The 19,199-nt window shown below is 33.6% G+C and overlaps 1 protein-coding gene across 6 annotated transcripts in view; it reads left to right on the plus strand.

The window, feature by feature from the left end:
- ATP11B (ATPase phospholipid transporting 11B (putative)) overlaps window positions 1-12,874 on the plus strand; it is a 121,648-nt gene extending 108,774 nt beyond the window's left edge. For 4 of the 6 annotated variants that reach the window (XM_072807543.1, XM_072807537.1, XM_072807542.1 and 1 more), the window contains 2 exons: window positions 4,965-5,098; window positions 9,232-12,874. In XM_072807543.1, the coding sequence (XP_072663644.1) occupies window positions 4,965-5,098; window positions 9,232-9,313 (216 nt within the window). In that variant the 3' untranslated portion in view covers window positions 9,314-12,874. Of the gene's footprint in view, window positions 1-4,964; window positions 5,220-9,231 lie in introns of those variants that run through there. The other 2 variants (XR_012021779.1, XM_072807538.1) reach the window with 2 other exon arrangements.
- Window positions 12,875-19,199: the final 6,325 nt, after the last annotated feature.

Here is a 19,199-nt window from a genome sequence, read left to right on the forward strand (position 1 = left end):
GACAGCAGTCTTCTAAAAGCCATGGCTGAACAGCTGCTTCTGGCAATTCTGAATAAGAAGTTGAAGCCATTACTTGTTTTAAGGAGTTTATTATTCTTAACCAAATTTGGAAATCAATACTATTTGATGACTTTTGAATTTACATTAAAAAGAAAAACACTTCCTGGAACACAACTTTTTTTTTTTTCATAATTACAGTTTCCAAATATCTCCTTTAAGACTACAGGACTCTCACTTTGATTGTATATTTATTATAAAACTGTTTTAAAGACAAAAGAACAGGGACATCTGGGTGGCTCAGCTGCCTTTGGTTCAGGGTGTGATGATCCCAGAGTCTGGGGATTAAGTCCCACATCAGGCTCCCTGCGAGGGGCCTGCTTCTCCCTCTGCCTATGTCTCTGCCTCTCTCTCTCTGTCTGTCATGACTAAATAAATAAAATCTTGTAAAAAATAAAGACAAAAGAACAAATATAATTAATAGTTTGATAATTCTTATCTAGACTTAAGATTTGATTTGATAGGTAAGATGTCATAGGAATGACTAAATAATTTAGAGATCTATGACAATTTTCTAACATTTAGAAGATTCAAGGAAGGTAGAAGAAGGTAGAAGACTAGGAGAAACTTCTAAATGTTTTCTATCATTGATATAAAATAGTGAAAATAAGAGCAGTGAGTCAATTTATTTCAAAAGGTAAGTTCTATAAAGATGAAAATTTTTATTAGCCATACATAGTCATGTTGAATCTCCATAGTTTTGCTTGACAGCCCTTTTAGCTCTAAGATATGTGGTTGTTCCTGGGAAGCAAGTATGATAGTGAAAGAGTCTTACCAATAAATCAAAATTTCTGGTAAATTTAAGTGCCACCAGGTGGGGTCTCACTCCCATTACTTTGCCTTTTTTTTTTTTTTTCTTGTCTGGTATTTATAAGCAGTCCAAAACACATACACACATGCACACACACATAAAAGGAGATTCTCCTTAACTTTGAATGAAATGAGATTTAAATGCTCCACCCTTTTCCTACTCCCACTTATTGGCAGCTGTGGCTACATGTACTTTGGCTGAGCTCCTAGTTCCTGAATATGTGATCAAAGATATGTATATGAGAAAGTGGTAGAGCTTGGACGTTTGTTAGAGAATGGTGTAGTTTTTTATATATATAGCAGCTTTACAGAAACACAGTTAACCAGCATTCAGCATTTTTAAAGCAGCTGGGTATTTTTTTTTTTTTTTTTAGAGAAAAAAAGGAAATATATTTTTGCCTAGTTCAAAAGGTGATCTAAAGAAGTCATTTATTTATAATATTTTTGATATCTTGAGATGTTTACTCTCTCTGGGGTTATCCATGTGTAAATACCTGTCCTTAGATTTTAAAGTGAAAGGTAATGAATGCAAAGCAACATAATTACCTAAAGTCAGATCCAGACCTAAGCGGTATGCTGTGCATATGTGGTCACTCAAATGCTGCTGACTTAATGGATGTCATCTTTAATGAATTCTTGAAAGTTGAGCACCAGCTATATAAGCAAAGCACAAGTTGTTAAATTAAGAAGTACGGGGCAAACTCCTTGCTCTCTATAGGCTCTGGTCTAGTTTAGTGTTCTCTAGACAAATGTGAAAGATCAGTTTGTTGTTTTTAATTTCCAGACCATCATGGACCAATACTTTGGTAAAATACAATAAATGAGTTACAGTAACCTTTGAACAATGTGTGGGTTAGGGATGCTGGCCCTTCATGCAGTAAAAAATCCAGGTATAAGTTTTGACTCCTCAAAAACATCACCAATAGCCTACGGTTGACTGAGACCCTTATCGATAACATAAAGTGCCAATTAACACATAATTTGTATGTTATAGATATTATTACTGTATTTTCACAATAAAGTAAACCACAGGAAAAAATCAAATGGAAGAGAGAATATATTTATAGTACTGTATATGTATTTATTAAGAAAAATGTATGTGTAAGTGGACCTGTGCAGTCCAAAGCCATCTTGTTTAAGGATCAAACTGTGTACTAGGAATTGAAATTTAAAAGGTATATAAAATGAGCCCAGACTTTAAAATTATGAGATTCAACAGTTATAAAAGTATTCTGTCAAATTACTATAAAATTTTCTAACCTCTTATTCATACAGACCAGAAACACTTAACCTACCCACAGGCCAGTAACAAATGTTTTCAGACCAACACTGATCCATGGATCACACTTGTCTTTTTTGGAAGGGGTCAGGTGTAACAACTACTTCCTTACACTTAGGCTAAACATGTGCTGAATACACATCATACTTTTCTACCCACACATAATTACTCATTCTCTTCGCTTAGCCTAGAGTGCTCTTTCTCTCCCATCTCCAGCTACTGAAATCCCACCCAGTCTTTAAAATGTGTTTCAGATGCTATCTTTTTCATCAACTCTTTCATGCCCTCCCCAGTACCAACAACAACATCTGGAGTTGAGCCTTCCCTCCTGTTTTTTAATATTTGTAGTCAGCCTCATTACCATAATTATAAGCAGGAAGTATAATGGCATGATAAAGGAGTTTGAGCTCTGGAATTAAACCAAGACTCAAGCCTCAGCAGGGTGATCTTGAACAAATTCTTAACTTCTCTGTCTCCTCATCTGTAAAATGTCTCTGAATATGGTTCTTTCCCCAAAAGTTTGTTATAAGTTTTAAATGAGAATAATCTTACACAAGAATAATCTTACACAAGAAGCATCTTACATAGGAACTGGCACATACATAGTAAGCATTCCTCCATTAATGTAACTGCCATTATTTGTTCCTGATTTATCTACCACCCTTTCTTTACAATTATTAACTCATTAGATTGCTATCCCCTCTAGGAACCAGCACAGTGCCTTGCTCAATAAATACAAGTTGAATTTAATTGCTTGTGCCATATTAGTTACTCAAACAAGCAGTGGAATAGAATCCAGAGAGAGATTACTGATATTTGGAGAGGTGAAGGAAATTTCATGGAGATGATGGTATTTAAACTGAACTAGGTATAGGGATCAGCATTCTGATCCCAGTTGCTGACAGGCCCTAACATACCACCCAAAAGCAAGGAACATTGTATTGGTTGGCTGTGTGAAGACTTTACAAGAGCATTGGGAAGTTGAGCAAGAAAGGTAGCCCAAGGTCAAGTTATAAAGGGCCTTAAAACCTCCTTGCAGTATTGTACTTTACCTTTGAGCATGTGGTAGCTTTCGAGTCTTGCTACCTATTGAGGGTGATTTTGAGATGGGGGAAACTGGAGCTCAAGGACTCAAGGAGGAGACTGGGAGACTGAAAAAATCCTTTTACTTAAACCAGCATTTCCTAAACTATTCCTCTGAATATCAGTGTTCTTCCTAGGGTTGATTGATCCCCAAGGGCAGTGGGGGTAGGAGGAAAAGATTTTACTGAAGAAAAAAAAAAAAGTTTGAGAATTGCACTGTGTCTCTTTCTCTGAAGACTGACCATGCATCCTGACTTAGAATCCTTTACCCAGAAAGTCTGTGTAAACCATCATTGAATTCGTGTTTCCCAAACTTACTTAATCAGCCGCAGAACTTTTTATCATGAGACATCTGTAAACATCTCTCAAAACACAGTGTAAGTAGCAGTACCATAAACAGTCCTAAACCAAAAGTATTGTATTGAAAGAACAACTAAAATTTGGCTATTTCTCAGTGCTTAGCAGACTCTAGAACATTGATGCAGTTAGGTAATTGCCAGACAGGAACCATGTTGTCTCTCACTGCTTGGTATTTGGCAAGTTGTACTCTGAGCAGGGATTTTGCAGAACCTCACCTGTTATATTCAGAGCACCAGGTTATTTATGTTCCATCATATTGTCTTCTGTCCATTGTGAGCATCTCCACAAATGTCCCATGTTGCCATGCCTACTACTCAGCACTTGGTGATTCCCAACCTTTGTGAATTGCAACACTCGAATGAATCTATTTTTGTTCTTCCTCTATGCTTTCCAAAGATTTGTTACACAGTATATGTAAAGGAAAGTGAATGAATATAAGTTTGTTTAAAATGATATCCCTAAGAAATTAAGGCGTACACTTGACTGAGTCAAAACCAGGGTTGGGATTCATTGGGCTATGTGATCATACCATTTCTTTCCCTCATCTTAACAGGATTAAAATTATTGGTAGTAATGGCTTTATTTTGCTGGGTTATCTGTTCCTGAATCAGTATAAATCTTGTATATCTTCAGAAATTATTAAAAATAGTAAGTCATTTGTTTAGTAGATTTTAATACAGTAAGTTAATAAATTTTTAAAAAGCAAAATAAGCTGATCATGGGCATGATTGGCACTTAATAGTTGCTTAGCAAATTTAAGGTAAATGATGCTTTTTTCTCCAGGGTAATTTTTCAAGGATTATAAAATAATTTTTCAAGGATAATTTCAGTGAATATATGTAGAATGCTTAGAACCTGGCACATAGTAAACACTACATAAAGAATTTGCTGCTGCCTCTGTTGTTGAAGATTGGGGATAGGGCCTGCCTGGTTATTATTTCCCAGTCTTCAGAATGGTTCACACACTGTATTTCTCAGTTGCTAAACATTTTTAATTGAAATTGCAGGAGCATTTCACCTAAGCAAAAACTCAAGAATTAAATTCATTCAATTTGAGTGGTTGATGTAAATCATTTTGGCTATAATAAATTGTTAAAATAAGGTATTAAAATCCAAAATCTTTGCAGATTTTAATAATATCCAGCTACTTATTTTTATATAATTATTTTATTCAACTTCTAATTTAGGACACAGTGCCTTTTAAATTTTTTTGTATATTAGTCTTAAAGCCTTCCATACATTTCCATATTATAGAGAATTTATATTTATATACATTACTTTTGGTTTTAAAGTGGTTATTGTAGGGTTTTTTTTAATGCTTTTTGGAAATCCAGATCTATAAATAACTAATTTTTTTCTGCTTCATCTCCTCCAGCTTACTGAAACAAATTCAAGTATCAAGTGCTTGGACTCCATGTGCTGTTTCTCAGAAGGAGAAACAGCGTGCGCATCTGTTGGAAGAATGCTGGAACGAGTAGTAGGAAGATGTAGTCCAACTCATGTCAGCAGGTGTGAAATTTCTCTAAGTAGCCTTTGCTGCAGATGAGTGTCCTATAAACTGGAACAGAATGAACCTGCATCTCTAGATACCTAATAAATCAGCAGCTGATTTGACCAACTAAAGCAGGAGGTGTGCTATTTATTAGCACTCTTTGGTAGATTTCACTTTGTGGCTTTGGGGTGGGGGGCTCTTTCTCTAATAAAGGAAGAGAAGCATCTTTGAAGAGACTTCATCTAATGAACAAAAAAAATTTGCTTTACAATCTTTCTAAAATGTGATAGGAGTGTGTATATGGTACTTGGTTTTTATACTTTCTTTTTTTTTACTATACTTTATATTACTGTTTTATTTTCTGTATTTTTTGCTTTTTGTATTTGCAGAATAGTCTACACATAATAGCAAAGTCAAAGGATTTTGCTTTCTTACTTTTCATGTCTACTTTCGGGTCAGTCATTTGAGACTTTGAGATATTTATAAACACAAAAGGCTATACTTCTCTCCTAAACCATTTTATCTCTGTAATGAGGTTTTTAAAATGAGTTCTTTTTTTTTACTTGTTTTCATGGTTTAATAAAAAGTGTATAAGTTAGAACAGGCATCTTAAATTATGGTTTAGAAGAATCTTAGCATTTCTGTCCCCTCCCAGATCTGTTTCTTGAATTAGATTTATCAGTGCTTTTTCTTGTGGGTCATAACAAAAATACCGTGTTTTGGTAAATGCCACTTAAATTTATTTAAAAGTAAAATGCGTTCATCTCTTCATGTATTTCCCCAAGAGACATATTATTATTCAGGGAACAATAAGAGGTAGAAATAGCTTAAGGTGAATTTTATCATATCATAAAGTGAGAGCAGCAATACACTGGTGTGCATGAAGAGTTATAGATGGGCAGGATAGATAGATGGTGATCTCCATTGTTTACCATGTACCACATGAATAATCACTTTCTACATGTGCCATGGCACGGAAAAGTTTAGAAAGTACCCCACGGGCAGGGAACAGAGCGTGGAAGAGACACTATTATCTGCTGATAAAATAATTTTTAATAGTTGCTTAGCTTTTTATTCTAAAAATGATGAGTAATTCTCATTCATGTGTCATAGAATTCAGGTAATATTTACTAACAAACTTATTAGTTTCCACCTTGCCTTTAGTTATGGCCATGTCTTTATTGTACAGTCGCATTTTTAAATAGCATTCTTAAATGTAATGTCTGTGGTTTCAGTCTCCATTTATTGAATATGTGATCAGAAATATTTCCATAATGCTGTGGTATCATTTTGTAGTAATTTTATTCTACATAGAAAGAATTACTATGAGCAGTTAAATTTATTGGGACTTATGTATTATGACTTACACAATTGTATTATAAAATACATTAGAAGAAAGCAGCTCTTTCGTGTCCTCAGGCCACCAGATTTTCCAAAAGAAGTTCCAGAAGGACCTACTTTATAGTATTTTATTTATTAAGACAGCTTTACTGTACAGAACTAAGGTGAAAGTTAGACTGAGACTACTATAGAACTTCCACAGAATTTTTTAAATTTCTACTTCAACAGGAAGTTCTCTTTAATGACAGTATACATATTCACTAACTATTAAAAAACTATAATTAATTTTAAATAAGCCAAAAATATTTACTTAAATATATTCTTATTTTTTTGATATCAGTTATTCAGGTGATGCCCCCATTTTTCTTTACATAGCCACTTTTATACTGCTTTATACCCTTGAACTTGCCCTTGGAAATGTGGAATTTATTTCAGCATGTTCCCTTGAAGGTGGCTGTTATCATCTGTATTTTATTTCACTTAAAATTGTATCATAGTATTTTCATTTGTAAGACTTTATTTTTTTATTTTCCTAGTAAAATGTTTAATAGTAATATCTTCCTTGACAGACTATAAATATCTTACCAATTTTATCCAGCATCTCAGGTTATGTTCTTGTAACCAAGAACATTATTCTCCTTTTGTCTTTAAATGAGTAATATAAAAAGGCTTTTGAGATCTGTTCAGTTTTTTTCTAGTGGATAAAAATCATACAATATGAAAAATCACTTGGTGCTTTCCAAAGGGCTGTATGAAAATTATCATAGATCCATTAACATTATATTTAAACTTTGAAAGTAATTTTGATACGTGGAGTTTGGTTTTTGTTTTTTCCATATAATTGTATTAGTGAAATATGTTTGGCATTTCTGTTTTGATTTTGGAACAGCATCTATTCTACATTTCTATTTTATGTCTAACTTAAAAGGTGAAACAGAGCTAATACTTCTCTTACGGGATGTAGAAGCCTTGGATATTTGTTATCTTAACATATTAAACATAAGAGGTAATGAGCATCACTTGAGAAGTACAACTAGTGCTTTCATATGCACATTATTCTGATTAAACTTTTACTATCCAGGCACAAAAAATCTTACATTTTATTAATTGATGTTTTTAAAGGAATATGCCATATTGCAAACTTGGTTTCAAATGTAGCATCATGGTGCTGTGTAAAGGATATGCCGTGTTGTACACTAAAGGGCTATACTTCAGCAATAAATGATTTTCTTTATGCATTTTACCAACAGTTACTTCATCCTAATCAAACCTATTTTCTAAATAGAAAGGAATTAATAAATAATATGTAGTTCCAGTATTTAATGTTCTGTCAAATATGATATTTAACATGTGAATGCACATGTGTGCTTTGAAAAGATCAAAAACAAAGGAAACCTTACCTAATAAAATTCTTCTATGTAAGCAATGGTGGGAAAAGAGGAAAAACTAATATAAAATATTGGCAGTTTGGGAATGAAACTGGACTCCCAGTAATTAGGGTGTTGGCAATTATGTTTTGTCATATGTGTCTAAGCATACTTTATCTTGGATAAATACTTTTAAGAAATGTTTATAGTCTCATTCATTCATTTTACACATACTGACTGCAGTGTACCAGATGCAGTTCTAGGTACTAGAGAGAGACGGTAGTAAACAAGCCCTTCCTTAAACTAGTTTTTCTGGAAACAACTAAATTAGAAACTAATGAAATTAGAGAATCTATGAACTATACCAGCATGGTTGTAGCTTATTTATGTTCCTCTTTACCAACTTTGTAAAATTTCTAGGTTCCAAAGTTCATTATGACTGTTTGCTTAATTGATTTAAACTTAAACCACATACAGAATCTCAAGGAAACTGGATATTTGATAAGAGTGAATTTATTTATTTTTTTTTAAAGATTTTATTGATAAGAGTGAATTTAAAAGCCGTTTTAAAAGCTAGTCTCTTCCTCTAACCTCTTTAAAAAGTGGGAACCCTGGAAAAAGTTATATAAAATGTATTTATTGTTTAGTGCTTCTAATCTTCTAAGAAAAAACTACCTTTAACTTGGTAATCCTGATACTGTCCTTGAAATGGGTTAGGCTGTTTTAAGCATGGAAGACTATTTCTGGTCTTGAGTTATTTCAGCTTAAATTAATAGAGCTACAAATAAAGCAGTATAGAATTAATTGCTTATAGGCCTTATTATTCAGACAGTAGTTAACTTTTCCAGACCATTAGAGGTTTATTTGTTCTCAATTAAGTGAAAACCATACTAAACTACAGCTGTCTTTGATACCTATTGAATAAACAATTCACTGCAGTCAAGCTAATTATGCTAAAATCTTTAGAATAGAATTTATAGCTGAAAAGAAATAGTATAATATATTAACATAGTACTATTTCATTCCAAAGTTTTTGGTAAGTGGGATGTTTTTTGCTTCTGTGATGTCAAAATACAGCCTAGTTGCTTTTCAGTAAAACTGTGCATAACTCTTAGTAACATATTAATTTCTTATTGAATTGTTAAGATCTTAAAAGCATCTCATTTAATATTTATAGAAATTGTGTCAATGCTAATGAATGCCTGAATTTTGGCTAATATTTTATAAACTGACTAGAGCATTATTTTTTTCAAGTTTTTATATTATATAGACTGATCATTCAAGGCTAGTATGAAGAACTTCTCTTTAGCATTTAAAAAAAATCAGTAAGTGATTATTTTAATATTCAAATTGCATTTTGATCCTAAGTTTTAGGGTAAATTTTTGTCTCACTTAAAACATAGGTCCTGGTGAGCCAAACTTTTCTCTTATTGTTACTTTAGATCTTGGAGTGCATCGGATCCTTTCTATACCAACGACAGGAGCATCTTGACTCTCTCCACAATGGACTCATCTACTTGTTAAAGGGGCAGTAGTACTTTGTGGGAACCATTTCAACTCCTTTCCTAAAATTCAGTGTGATCATCCTGTAATGGCCACACTAGTTCTGCAGAATTACTTTCTGAAATTTCTGAAGTATTTCATACCCACTCAGAGTTACAATGGCAAACAAATAAAAAGCATTAACATAAACCCCTTTCAACCCATTTAATTTAAATCCGAACATGTTAGAATTTGTGAAAGAGACGTTTTCCACCTCTGGGTTGTCCCTCATGCTTATGTGGGACTCCTAATGGCATTTCAGCCTCTTCCTAAGGCCATTGTATTTTAATATCAAGGTAGAAAAGGGAGGTAATTCCTAGTTAATTGTATTTTTTAGTGTTAGCTTGGTTATTGAGTCTTCTATTCAAATCTGCTTCTGTAAAGTATGCTAAAAAGTTTGCCTTGAAAAAACTCTATTTTTTTATTAGAGTTATATTTGAAGCTTTTCATGCGAAAAGTTAATGTGAATAGAAAGGAATTTTGGTCCCTCATGACCCATGTTGTTAATTCTTCAGTGCTTTCTAAGTTCACAGAGCAAATTAGGAGAATGCATTTCCTATCATTATTTACTGCATTGTGGGTAGTAAATATAAACCAGTACCAAACTTCTCTAAATACTGTAACACAACCAGTAAAATTAACCATATACATACAAAGGGTGTATTATATATATAAATCAGGAATCAAGTCCATTCACCAAATTTCAAATTGATGTTTACTAATATTTTTGTGACAGAATATAAAGAACCTATTGTGGGTAAATTACATACCATTAGCATATTATTATTTAATGTGTTTATCATTGGATCTTTTGCATGCTTTAATCTGGTTAATATATTTAAATTTGTTTTTTTTTCCTCTATCTGAAGGCTCTGTTTATAGTATTTTATGACACTGTTGTAAAGTTCAACTATATCAATAAAAAGTTTGGACAGTATTTAAGTATTGCAAATATTTTTAATTATACAAAATCAGAATATTAGGGTAATTAAATCAAAAAGATAAGAGCCTCTTTCTGTAGCTAATTTAGACTTGCTCTTGCCTTTCAGTAAGCTAGAATTTAGAATAAAGGATTTTAGATAAGAATCCTATTATTTTTAGGTTAGTATATTTCATCTAAGTTATAGTAGACTACCACAATAAAGTGAAACCTATCCAGTGTCCCATTAAAAGGAATATTTTAAGGCGTGGCTACAGGATGTAAATGACACAAAGTTTAAAATGCTAAATCATAGGGGGTAATGGCAGCAATAAATTAAACTGCTAAGAATGATTAATCAGGTACATATTGCTGATTGGCTCATTGTACTTCAGTACTTAATTTCAATCTTGAGTTTATCATCTGATCAGTGTTGTCATTTGTTTTGATAAAAAGTAATATTTTAAATTGGCAATGATTATTGGTTATTAAAGAACTTATCCAGCTCTAAGTATATGATTGTGTACATATTTGTTTAAGATTGTATGGAAATGGCTAAATAAGTTTTTCCAAAATTTTCTCTCAAGAATATAATTCCTTTCTGTGGATTTATTTGGCATCTTTCCACTCCTTTCCCATCTCATGAATATAAGACTTCTAGAATTGGGCTGGTAGGGAAAGAATGTAAAGTCAAGAATTAAGACTTTGCTGGTAAACTTTTTTTTTTAAGTTTTTATTTTCTTGCTACTGTGTTTCAATAATGCAAGGATATTAGGTTATGAATTTCAGCTTAAGTGTTCATTTTCATTAATAGCCTTTTTTTTTTTTTAACTGAAATATTCCAAAGTTGAGTTTAGGAATATACTGTGATTCTGGCAATACATTAAAGGGATACTACAATGTAAAATGTACACACCAATTCATATTCTGGAAGAGGAAATACTGTAGAAAATACTCAATTAGGGTAGTTTAGTGGAAGTTAACTCAGAGTTTATTTTTTCTGAGAATGTCTTGTAAAATATTTATATAACAAAATAACATGTCGTAGTCCTGCTTACAGGACTTACATCTACCTTACAGCTTACAGTGTGTGTTTACCATAAACCAAACTCACCACTGGCACTAGAGAAGGACTACAAAGCCATCAAGCAGTCTCTGACCAGCTGCAGCAATGGAGGTCAACTAGCCTATATGGTGCTGAAGGTGTGATTGATATAATTGTCTGCATTCACTCTTTGAAGTTATTTAAGAACTTTATGTCCAAAAAAAAAAAAAAAAAGTGACATCCACTGATAGGCTCATCCTACTCTGTTGAAAATCTCTTTTTTAAAGGAAAATTATAAGGAAAGAGCTTTTTTCATTTTACTTAAGAAAGTAACTTGTCTGTGAGCTTTAAATAGTTTTCTAGTGCTAATGCTCATATTTTTAAGGCTTTATTACATATCCAGTAATCCAAAAAATTCCCTTTTGCATATTTCTTTAGTTTTTTGGAAAGTATGACGTCAGCAATTAACTTACTCTTAAACCTGCCAAAACCAGAGTAAGATGCTTCATGTGTTTTTACTAATTAATGGTCTCAAATCTATTTGCCTCACTTTCTTATGTTTACCTACCTAGTCTGAAGGCTGTAGCCCTAAAGATAGTAGCAAGCACCAAGATGGTTTTCAAAATCGTTCATCAGCTGCTTTAAAAGATAACTCAGCACCCTGCCTCAGCTTTAGCAAGCAGTAATCTCATGATAGGAGGATTACAGTACGGGCCAGGAGAACGACAGCTACAAAGCTTGCCTTGGAGTTGAGAAGAAAGAAGGGGAGAATTTACAATTTGAATTTCTCTTAACTACCCACCTCCTTGGGTCTCAATCTCCATGATATCCAGAGGCTTTCCAGACCCAATCCAAACTCTGGCACTGTCCCGAGTAGGAAATTAAATACCGAGGCAAATCACATTAGGAGACTCCTTTACTCAGACAGGTTGTTTCTGCTGTAAGATTGTGAATTGTGAAATTGGGCTTGGGAGAAGCTTGAGACTCCTGTCTGATAGGCAGAAGTCAAAGCCACTAAAAAAAAAATTTACAATTAATATGAAAAAAATTTTAAATATGCTACTCTGAAAAATTATTGAGGGCAGGGGGAAAGGGAAAATCATCCATGTTTGTGTTTTCCTGTAAAGATCATGTTTGGGGTATGATATAAGCAGATATTCATAAAAAAAACACACCAAAGAGTTATGTAAAACATGGTTTATTAATTTTGGTCCTGCTTCTGAAACACTTTTATTTCTAACTTGAAATGAGTCATCTATTTTCATAAAAATAGAACATTATTAAAGTGCTGTTTATGTGAGAACATTTGAGTGATTTTCATACAAAAAAATAGATCATAACTAGTGATATGTTTGTAGTAATGGTGATTGTTAGATTTTTATGGGAAATAAGTAGTTGGAAGTACTGTAGCAACACTTAGTTTAAAAGTTTAAAATCGAGGACCTCAGACACTGTGGCTGTCTAATAAAATCCTTTAAAATTTCTTTGCATTGTCAGTAAATGTAGTTATTGTATAGCTCTCAGTAATTTTTTAAAGTTTATGAAATTATATTTATTGAATAAAAATTTTCCTACATAATTCAAAGTGGTTTTTTTCATTATTTAAGCATTTTAAGCTTTTCTCTGTGTATCACAACTAACACTGCCAAAATTTTTTTTGATGAAATTTTATTACATTTACCCTCCATATGGTACAGGAATGCTATTATGCCATTCACTGACTCCAGTTTTCAAAAATCTAGAAGTTTTTGGTTTGCCAAGATTTTATAAATCAGTACAGCTCTTGACAAGGGGCCTGATAAAAATGTCCCAGCTGTAAAGACCAACACACTTCAAGTAGAAATCTTATCACTCATGATAGGTCAGCCATTAATAACTGGGAAATGAAAATACGTGCTTTTTTAACTATATAACTGATAAAATGTCTGTTTATATATGAAATATTCTAACCTGATGACAATCATTATTCCTTACGTTTCCTCAGTTGCCTTTTAAAGCATGCCTATTTAATATGTATTTATTTAAAAGGTAAGCTGTTGTATTTCCATCCTCAGAAAGTTCCCTTATGCCACTTTCCAATTAATTTACTCCTCCCTTTCTTCCTGGCAACTATTTTTCTATTTTCTATTGCCATTGGTTTTTTTTAAGATTTTATTTATTCATGAGAGACAGAGATAGAGAGGCAGAGACCTAGGCCGAGGGAGAAGGAAAGCTCCCTGCAGGAAGCCCAATGTGGGAATCCATCCCAGGACCCCAGGATCATGCCATGAGCCAAAGGGAGACACTCAACCACTGAGCCACCCAGGTGCCCCATCATAGAGTAGTTTTATCTGTTCTTGAATTTCATATAAGTAGAATTATACATGTTAACTTTTACATCTGGCTTCATTGCTCAAAATAAGATTCATCAATGTTATTGCATATATACTTGGTTTATTTTTGCTTAGTTTGTTTCTTTCTGTAAATATTGCATATATACTCAGTGTTCCATTTCATGAACATCCCACAATCTATCCATTCTCTGATTTATGGGCCTTTGACTTATTTATGATTTGGTGTGATTATAAATAAAGTTATCATGAGTATTCTTTCTGAACATATTTTCATTTCTCTTTTGAAATAACTGGAATTGCTGGGTCACAAGATAGGTTTATGTTTAATTTTATAAGAAACTGCTGCAAAGTTTTCCAGAGTTACTGTATATGCCATTTTATGTACATTTGTATGCAATTATGAGAACTCAGTTCTATCTCATTTTAATTTGCTTGATGACTAATGATGTTTAACTCCTTTTCATGTGCTTATTGGCAGTCGTTTTGGTTTTATTTTTTTCTGAAATATCTGTTCAAGTCTCTGGCTGTTTTTTTCATTAGATTGCTTGACTCATTACAGAAGAGTTGGAATCCTTTATATAAGAAGTAATTCCTTTGCCAGATGAATGTATTGCTAACATTTTCCTTCTAGTCTGTGGCTTGCCTGTATACAATGACCCTTGAAAAACATGGGTTTGAACTGCATACGTTGACTTATGTGAATATTTTCACAGTACTGTAAATGTATTTTCTTTTATGATTTTCTTAACACTGTAAGAATACATTACATAATACATATAACCTACAAAATATATGTTAATTGACTTTATATTATCAGTAAAGCTGTCCAGTCCAACAGGCTGTTAGTAGTTAAGTTTTGGGAAGTCAGAAGTAATAAATGAATATTCAATTGCACAGGGTGTCAGTGCCCTTGAACCCTGTGTTGTTCATGGGGCATTTTCTTAATGGTGACTTTGGGTTGCAGAAGGGCTATAGTTTGAAGTCCAATTTTTTTTTTCTTTTTACGGTTACATGTTTTTTGTGTCTTGTTTAAAATATACTTGTTAAACCCAAAGTAATGAAGATATTTTCCTATGTTTTCTTCTGAAAGCATTGTAGTTTTCACTTTTTATGCTTAGATATGTGATCCATCTCCAATTCATTATGTGTACAGAGTGAGGGAAGGATTAAGGATCTTCCTCCTAACCCCATGAGGCTGTTTGGTTTAGCTCCATTTGTTGAAAATATTCTCTGTCTCCATTTATTTCATTTGGTGCCTGTTTTTAAAACTAACTGATTTTAGAGGTACCTGGGTGGTTCAGTCAGTTAAGCATCCAAATCTTGGTTTCCTCTAAGGTCATGACCTCAGAGTTGTGAGCTTGAGTCCCTTGTGGGGCTCTGTGCTTAGCACGGAGTCTTCTTGAGATTCTTTCCGTCTCCTTCTCCCTTCCCCTCTCACTTCCCCCCTGCTTTTGCATGCTCTCGCTCTCTAAAATAAATAAATAAAATCTTTAAAATTAACTGAATACATAAACGTGGATTACTTCTGGACTCTGTTCTCTTCATTCAGCCTTATGCCAATAACCACTATCTTGATTATTGTAGTTCTTTTTTAAAAGATCTTATTTATTTGAGAGAGAACACAAGCAAGGTAAAGGGGCAGAGTGAGAGAGAGAAGCAGACTCCTCGCTGAGCAAGGGCTCCTTTCCAGGATGTTGGGACCTAAGCCAAAGGTAGACATTTAACTAACTGAGCCACCCAGGCGCCCCTTGATTACTATAGCTTTATACTGAACTTTGAAATCAGGTAATCAAAGTTCTCCAACTTTGTTGTCAAGATTATTATGGCTATCATAGTCCTTTAATCTCCATATAAATTTTGAAATCCGCTGATCAGTTTCTAAAAACAAAAAGATCACATGATTTTTTATTTGGATCGTTCTGAACCTATAAATCAATTTGAAAACAAGTGACATCTTAACAATATTGAGTCTTCTAATCCCTAAACATGATGTATCTACATTTATTTTTGGTCTTCTCTAATTTCTCTCAGGAATGTTTTATAGTCTTGAATGTAGACATCTGACAAACCTTTGTTAAACTAAAATTTGTATGTTTTTAGATGCTATAGTAAGTGGAATTGTTTTCTCATTTATTTTCAAATTATTCATTATTAGAATACAGAAATGCAATTCACTTTTGTAGTTTCGAGTCCAACCTACAACCTTGCTCAATTCATTCAGTCCGAGATTTTTTTTAATTTTGTGTAGAATCTTCAGTTTGCACATACAGTCATGTCATTTGAGAATAGCAACAGTTTCGGTATTTTTTTTCCAATCTTCATGCTCTTTGTCTCTTTTTATTGCCTTGTTGCTCTGGCTAGAACTTCCTGTGAAATAAATAGACATGGTGGAAACAGTGACTAGGTGTTGAATTTTTTTTTAATGCGTTTTTTCCAGTTAGCAAGGTGATCATATTTTTTTGTTTGTTTTAGTTTGGTGATACGGTAAATTACCTCAGTTTATTTTCAAATGTTAAGCCAACTATACATCCCTGAAATAAATTTCACTTCATTATGAAATGTTATTCTTTTATATATTTGTTTGGTATGGTAATATTGTGTTGAGAACTTTTGTATCTGTGCTTATGAAGGAAAATAAGGTCTATAATTTCATTTTCTTATAATGTCTTTATCAGGTTTTGGCATTAGCGTTATGCTAATTTAGGAAGTATTACCTCCTCCCCTCTTTTTTGAAAGAGTTTATATAAGGTTGGTATTATTTCTTTCAATATTTTGAATTCACCATTGAAGTCATGTGGACCTAGAATTTTTTATTTGTGGGAATATTTTTTAGGAGGTATTTTTATTGCTGCTGCAACAGATTACCACAAATTTAGTAGCTTAAAACAACACAAATTTATTAGCCCAAATTCTGTAGGTTAGAAGTCTGACACAAGTCTCACTGGAATAAAATTTAGATGTGAGAGTAGAACCATATTTGTCTTCTGAGGCTTACAAATTTTTTTTTCTTTTTGGTGTAGTTGACAGACAGTGGTACATTTTTTTTCAGGTGTACAGCTTACTGATTTGACAAGTTTATACATGATGCTGTTCACAAGTGTAGCTGCCAGTTGTCCCATTACATCATATTCCTTATGCTCTTTCATTCCCATAACTTATTAATTACATATTTGGAAGCCTGTTTATCCCACTCCCCTTCATCCATTTTTGTCCACACTTCCCATCCCCCTCCCTTCTAGCATCCATCAGTTGTATTTATTGGTCTGATTGTGCTTTTTCTTTATTCCTTTTTTTTTTTTTTTAAGATTTTATTTATTCATGAGAGACACAGAGAGAGAGGCAGAGACACAGGCAGAGGGAGAAGCAGGCTCCATGCAGGGAGCCTGATGTGGGACTCGATCCCAGGTCTCCAGAATGACACCCTGGGCTGCAGATGGCACTAAACCGCTGTGCCACCAGGGCTGCCCTGTTTATTCCTTTTTTTAAGTAGGTTCCACTTATGGAGTAAAATCATGGTATTTGTCTTTCTCTGACTTACTTAGCATAACTAACACCCTCTCGGTCCATCCATGTTGTCTCAAATGACACTATCTTTTTTTATGGCTCCATAATATTCCTTGTGTGTGTGTGCATGTACATTTTTCCTTATCTACCTATTAAATGACACCTAGGTTGCTTCTGTATCTTTGCTATTTTGTAAATAATGCTGCAATAAACATAGGGGTGCATGTATCCTTTCAAATTACTGTTTTTGTTTTCTTTGGGTAAATACCCAGTAGTGGAATTATTGGATCATGTGGCATTTCTGGTTTTAATTTTTTGAGGAACATCTATCCTGTTTTCCAGAGTGACTGCACCAGTTTGCATTCCCACCCACAGTGCAAGAGCTCTCCCTCCATATCCTTGCCATCCTCAGCTCTTCCCTGTGTTGTTAATTTTAGCCATTCTGACAGGTGTGAAGTGATATCTCATTGTAGTTTTGATTTGCGTTTCCTTGCTGATGAGTGATGTTGAACATCTTTTCATGTTCTGTTGGCCCTCCGTATGTCTTCTTTGGAGAAACGTCTGTTCGTGTCTTCTGCCCGTTTCTTAACTGGATTATTTGGGGTTTTTGGGTGTTGAGTTTGATAGGTTCTTTATAGAACTTGAATACTAGCCCTTTATCAGACATGTCATCTGCAGATATCTTCTATCATTCCAAAGATTGCCTTTTAGTTTTGTTAGTTGTTTCCTTCACTGTGCAGAAGCTTTTTATCTTGATGAATGCAGTTCCAGTAGTTCATTTTTGTTTTGTTTCCCTTGCCTCTGGAGATGTTATCTACTAAGAAGTTGCTATGGCCAATATAAAAATGGTTGCTGTCTGTGGTCTCTATGGTTTTGATGGATTCCTGTCTCACATTTAGGTCTTTCATCCATTTTGAGTTTATGTTTGTGTATGGTATATGGTGTAAGAAAGTGGTCCAGTTTCATTCTTCTGCATGTTGCTGTCCAGGTTTCCCAACACCCATTTGTTGACGAGACTGTGTTTTTTCCATTGGATATTTTTCTCCTGCTTTGTTGAAATTAGTTGACCATATAGTTGTGGGTTCTGAGTTTTCTGTTCCGTTCCATTGATCTGTGTGTCTGTTTTTGTGCCAGCACCATACTGTCTTGACTGCAGCTTTGTAATATTGCTTAAGTCCAGAATTGTGATGCCTCCAGCCTTACTTTACTTTTTCAAGGTTGCTTTGGCTATTCAGTCTGTTGTGGTTCCATACAAATTTTAGGCTTGTTGTAGCTCTGTGAAAAATGCTGGTGGTGGGTGCCTGGGTGGCTCAGTGGTTGAGCATCTGCCTTTGTCTCAGGTCATGATCCCAGGTTCCTGGGATCAAGTCCCAAATCAGGCTTCCTGTGGGGGAGCCTGCTTCTCCCTCTGCCTGTGTCTCTACCTTTCTTCGTGGCTCTCATAAATAAATAAATAAAATATTTTTAAAAAAGGAAAGAAAAATGCTGGTGGTATTTTGATAGGGATTGCATTGAATCTGTAGATTGTTTTGGGTAATATAGACATTTTAACAATATTCTTTTAATCCATAAGCATGGAATATCTTTCCATTTGTCATATTTAATTTCTTTTATCAGTGTTTTATAGTTTTTGAAGTACAGGTCTTTCACCTCTCTGATTATGTTTATTCTTAAATATTTTAATCTTTTTGTTGCAGTTATAAATGGTATTTTTTTAAGTTTCTGTTTCTGCTACTTCATTAATAGTCAATGGAAACATTACCAATTTCTGGGTATTGATTTTGTATATTGTCACCCTACTGAATATGTTTATTACTTCTAGTAGTTTTTTGGGAGAGTCTTTAGAATTTTCTATGTATAGTATTATGTTGTGAGCAAATAGTGACAGTTTAACTTCTTCTTTACCAATATAGATTCCTCTTATTTCTTCTTATCTAATTGCTATGGTTAGGACTTCAAGTACTATGTTGAATAAAAATGATGAGGGTAGACATCTTTGTCTTGTTCCTGACCTTAGAGGAAAGGTTTCAGTTTTTCCGCATTGAGTCTCCAAACACAACTACAATT

The sequence above is a fragment of the Canis lupus genome, chromosome 31, assembly GCF_048164855.1.
Source record: "Canis lupus baileyi chromosome 31, mCanLup2.hap1, whole genome shotgun sequence".
Classification (NCBI taxonomy): Eukaryota; Metazoa; Chordata; class Mammalia; order Carnivora; family Canidae; genus Canis; species Canis lupus.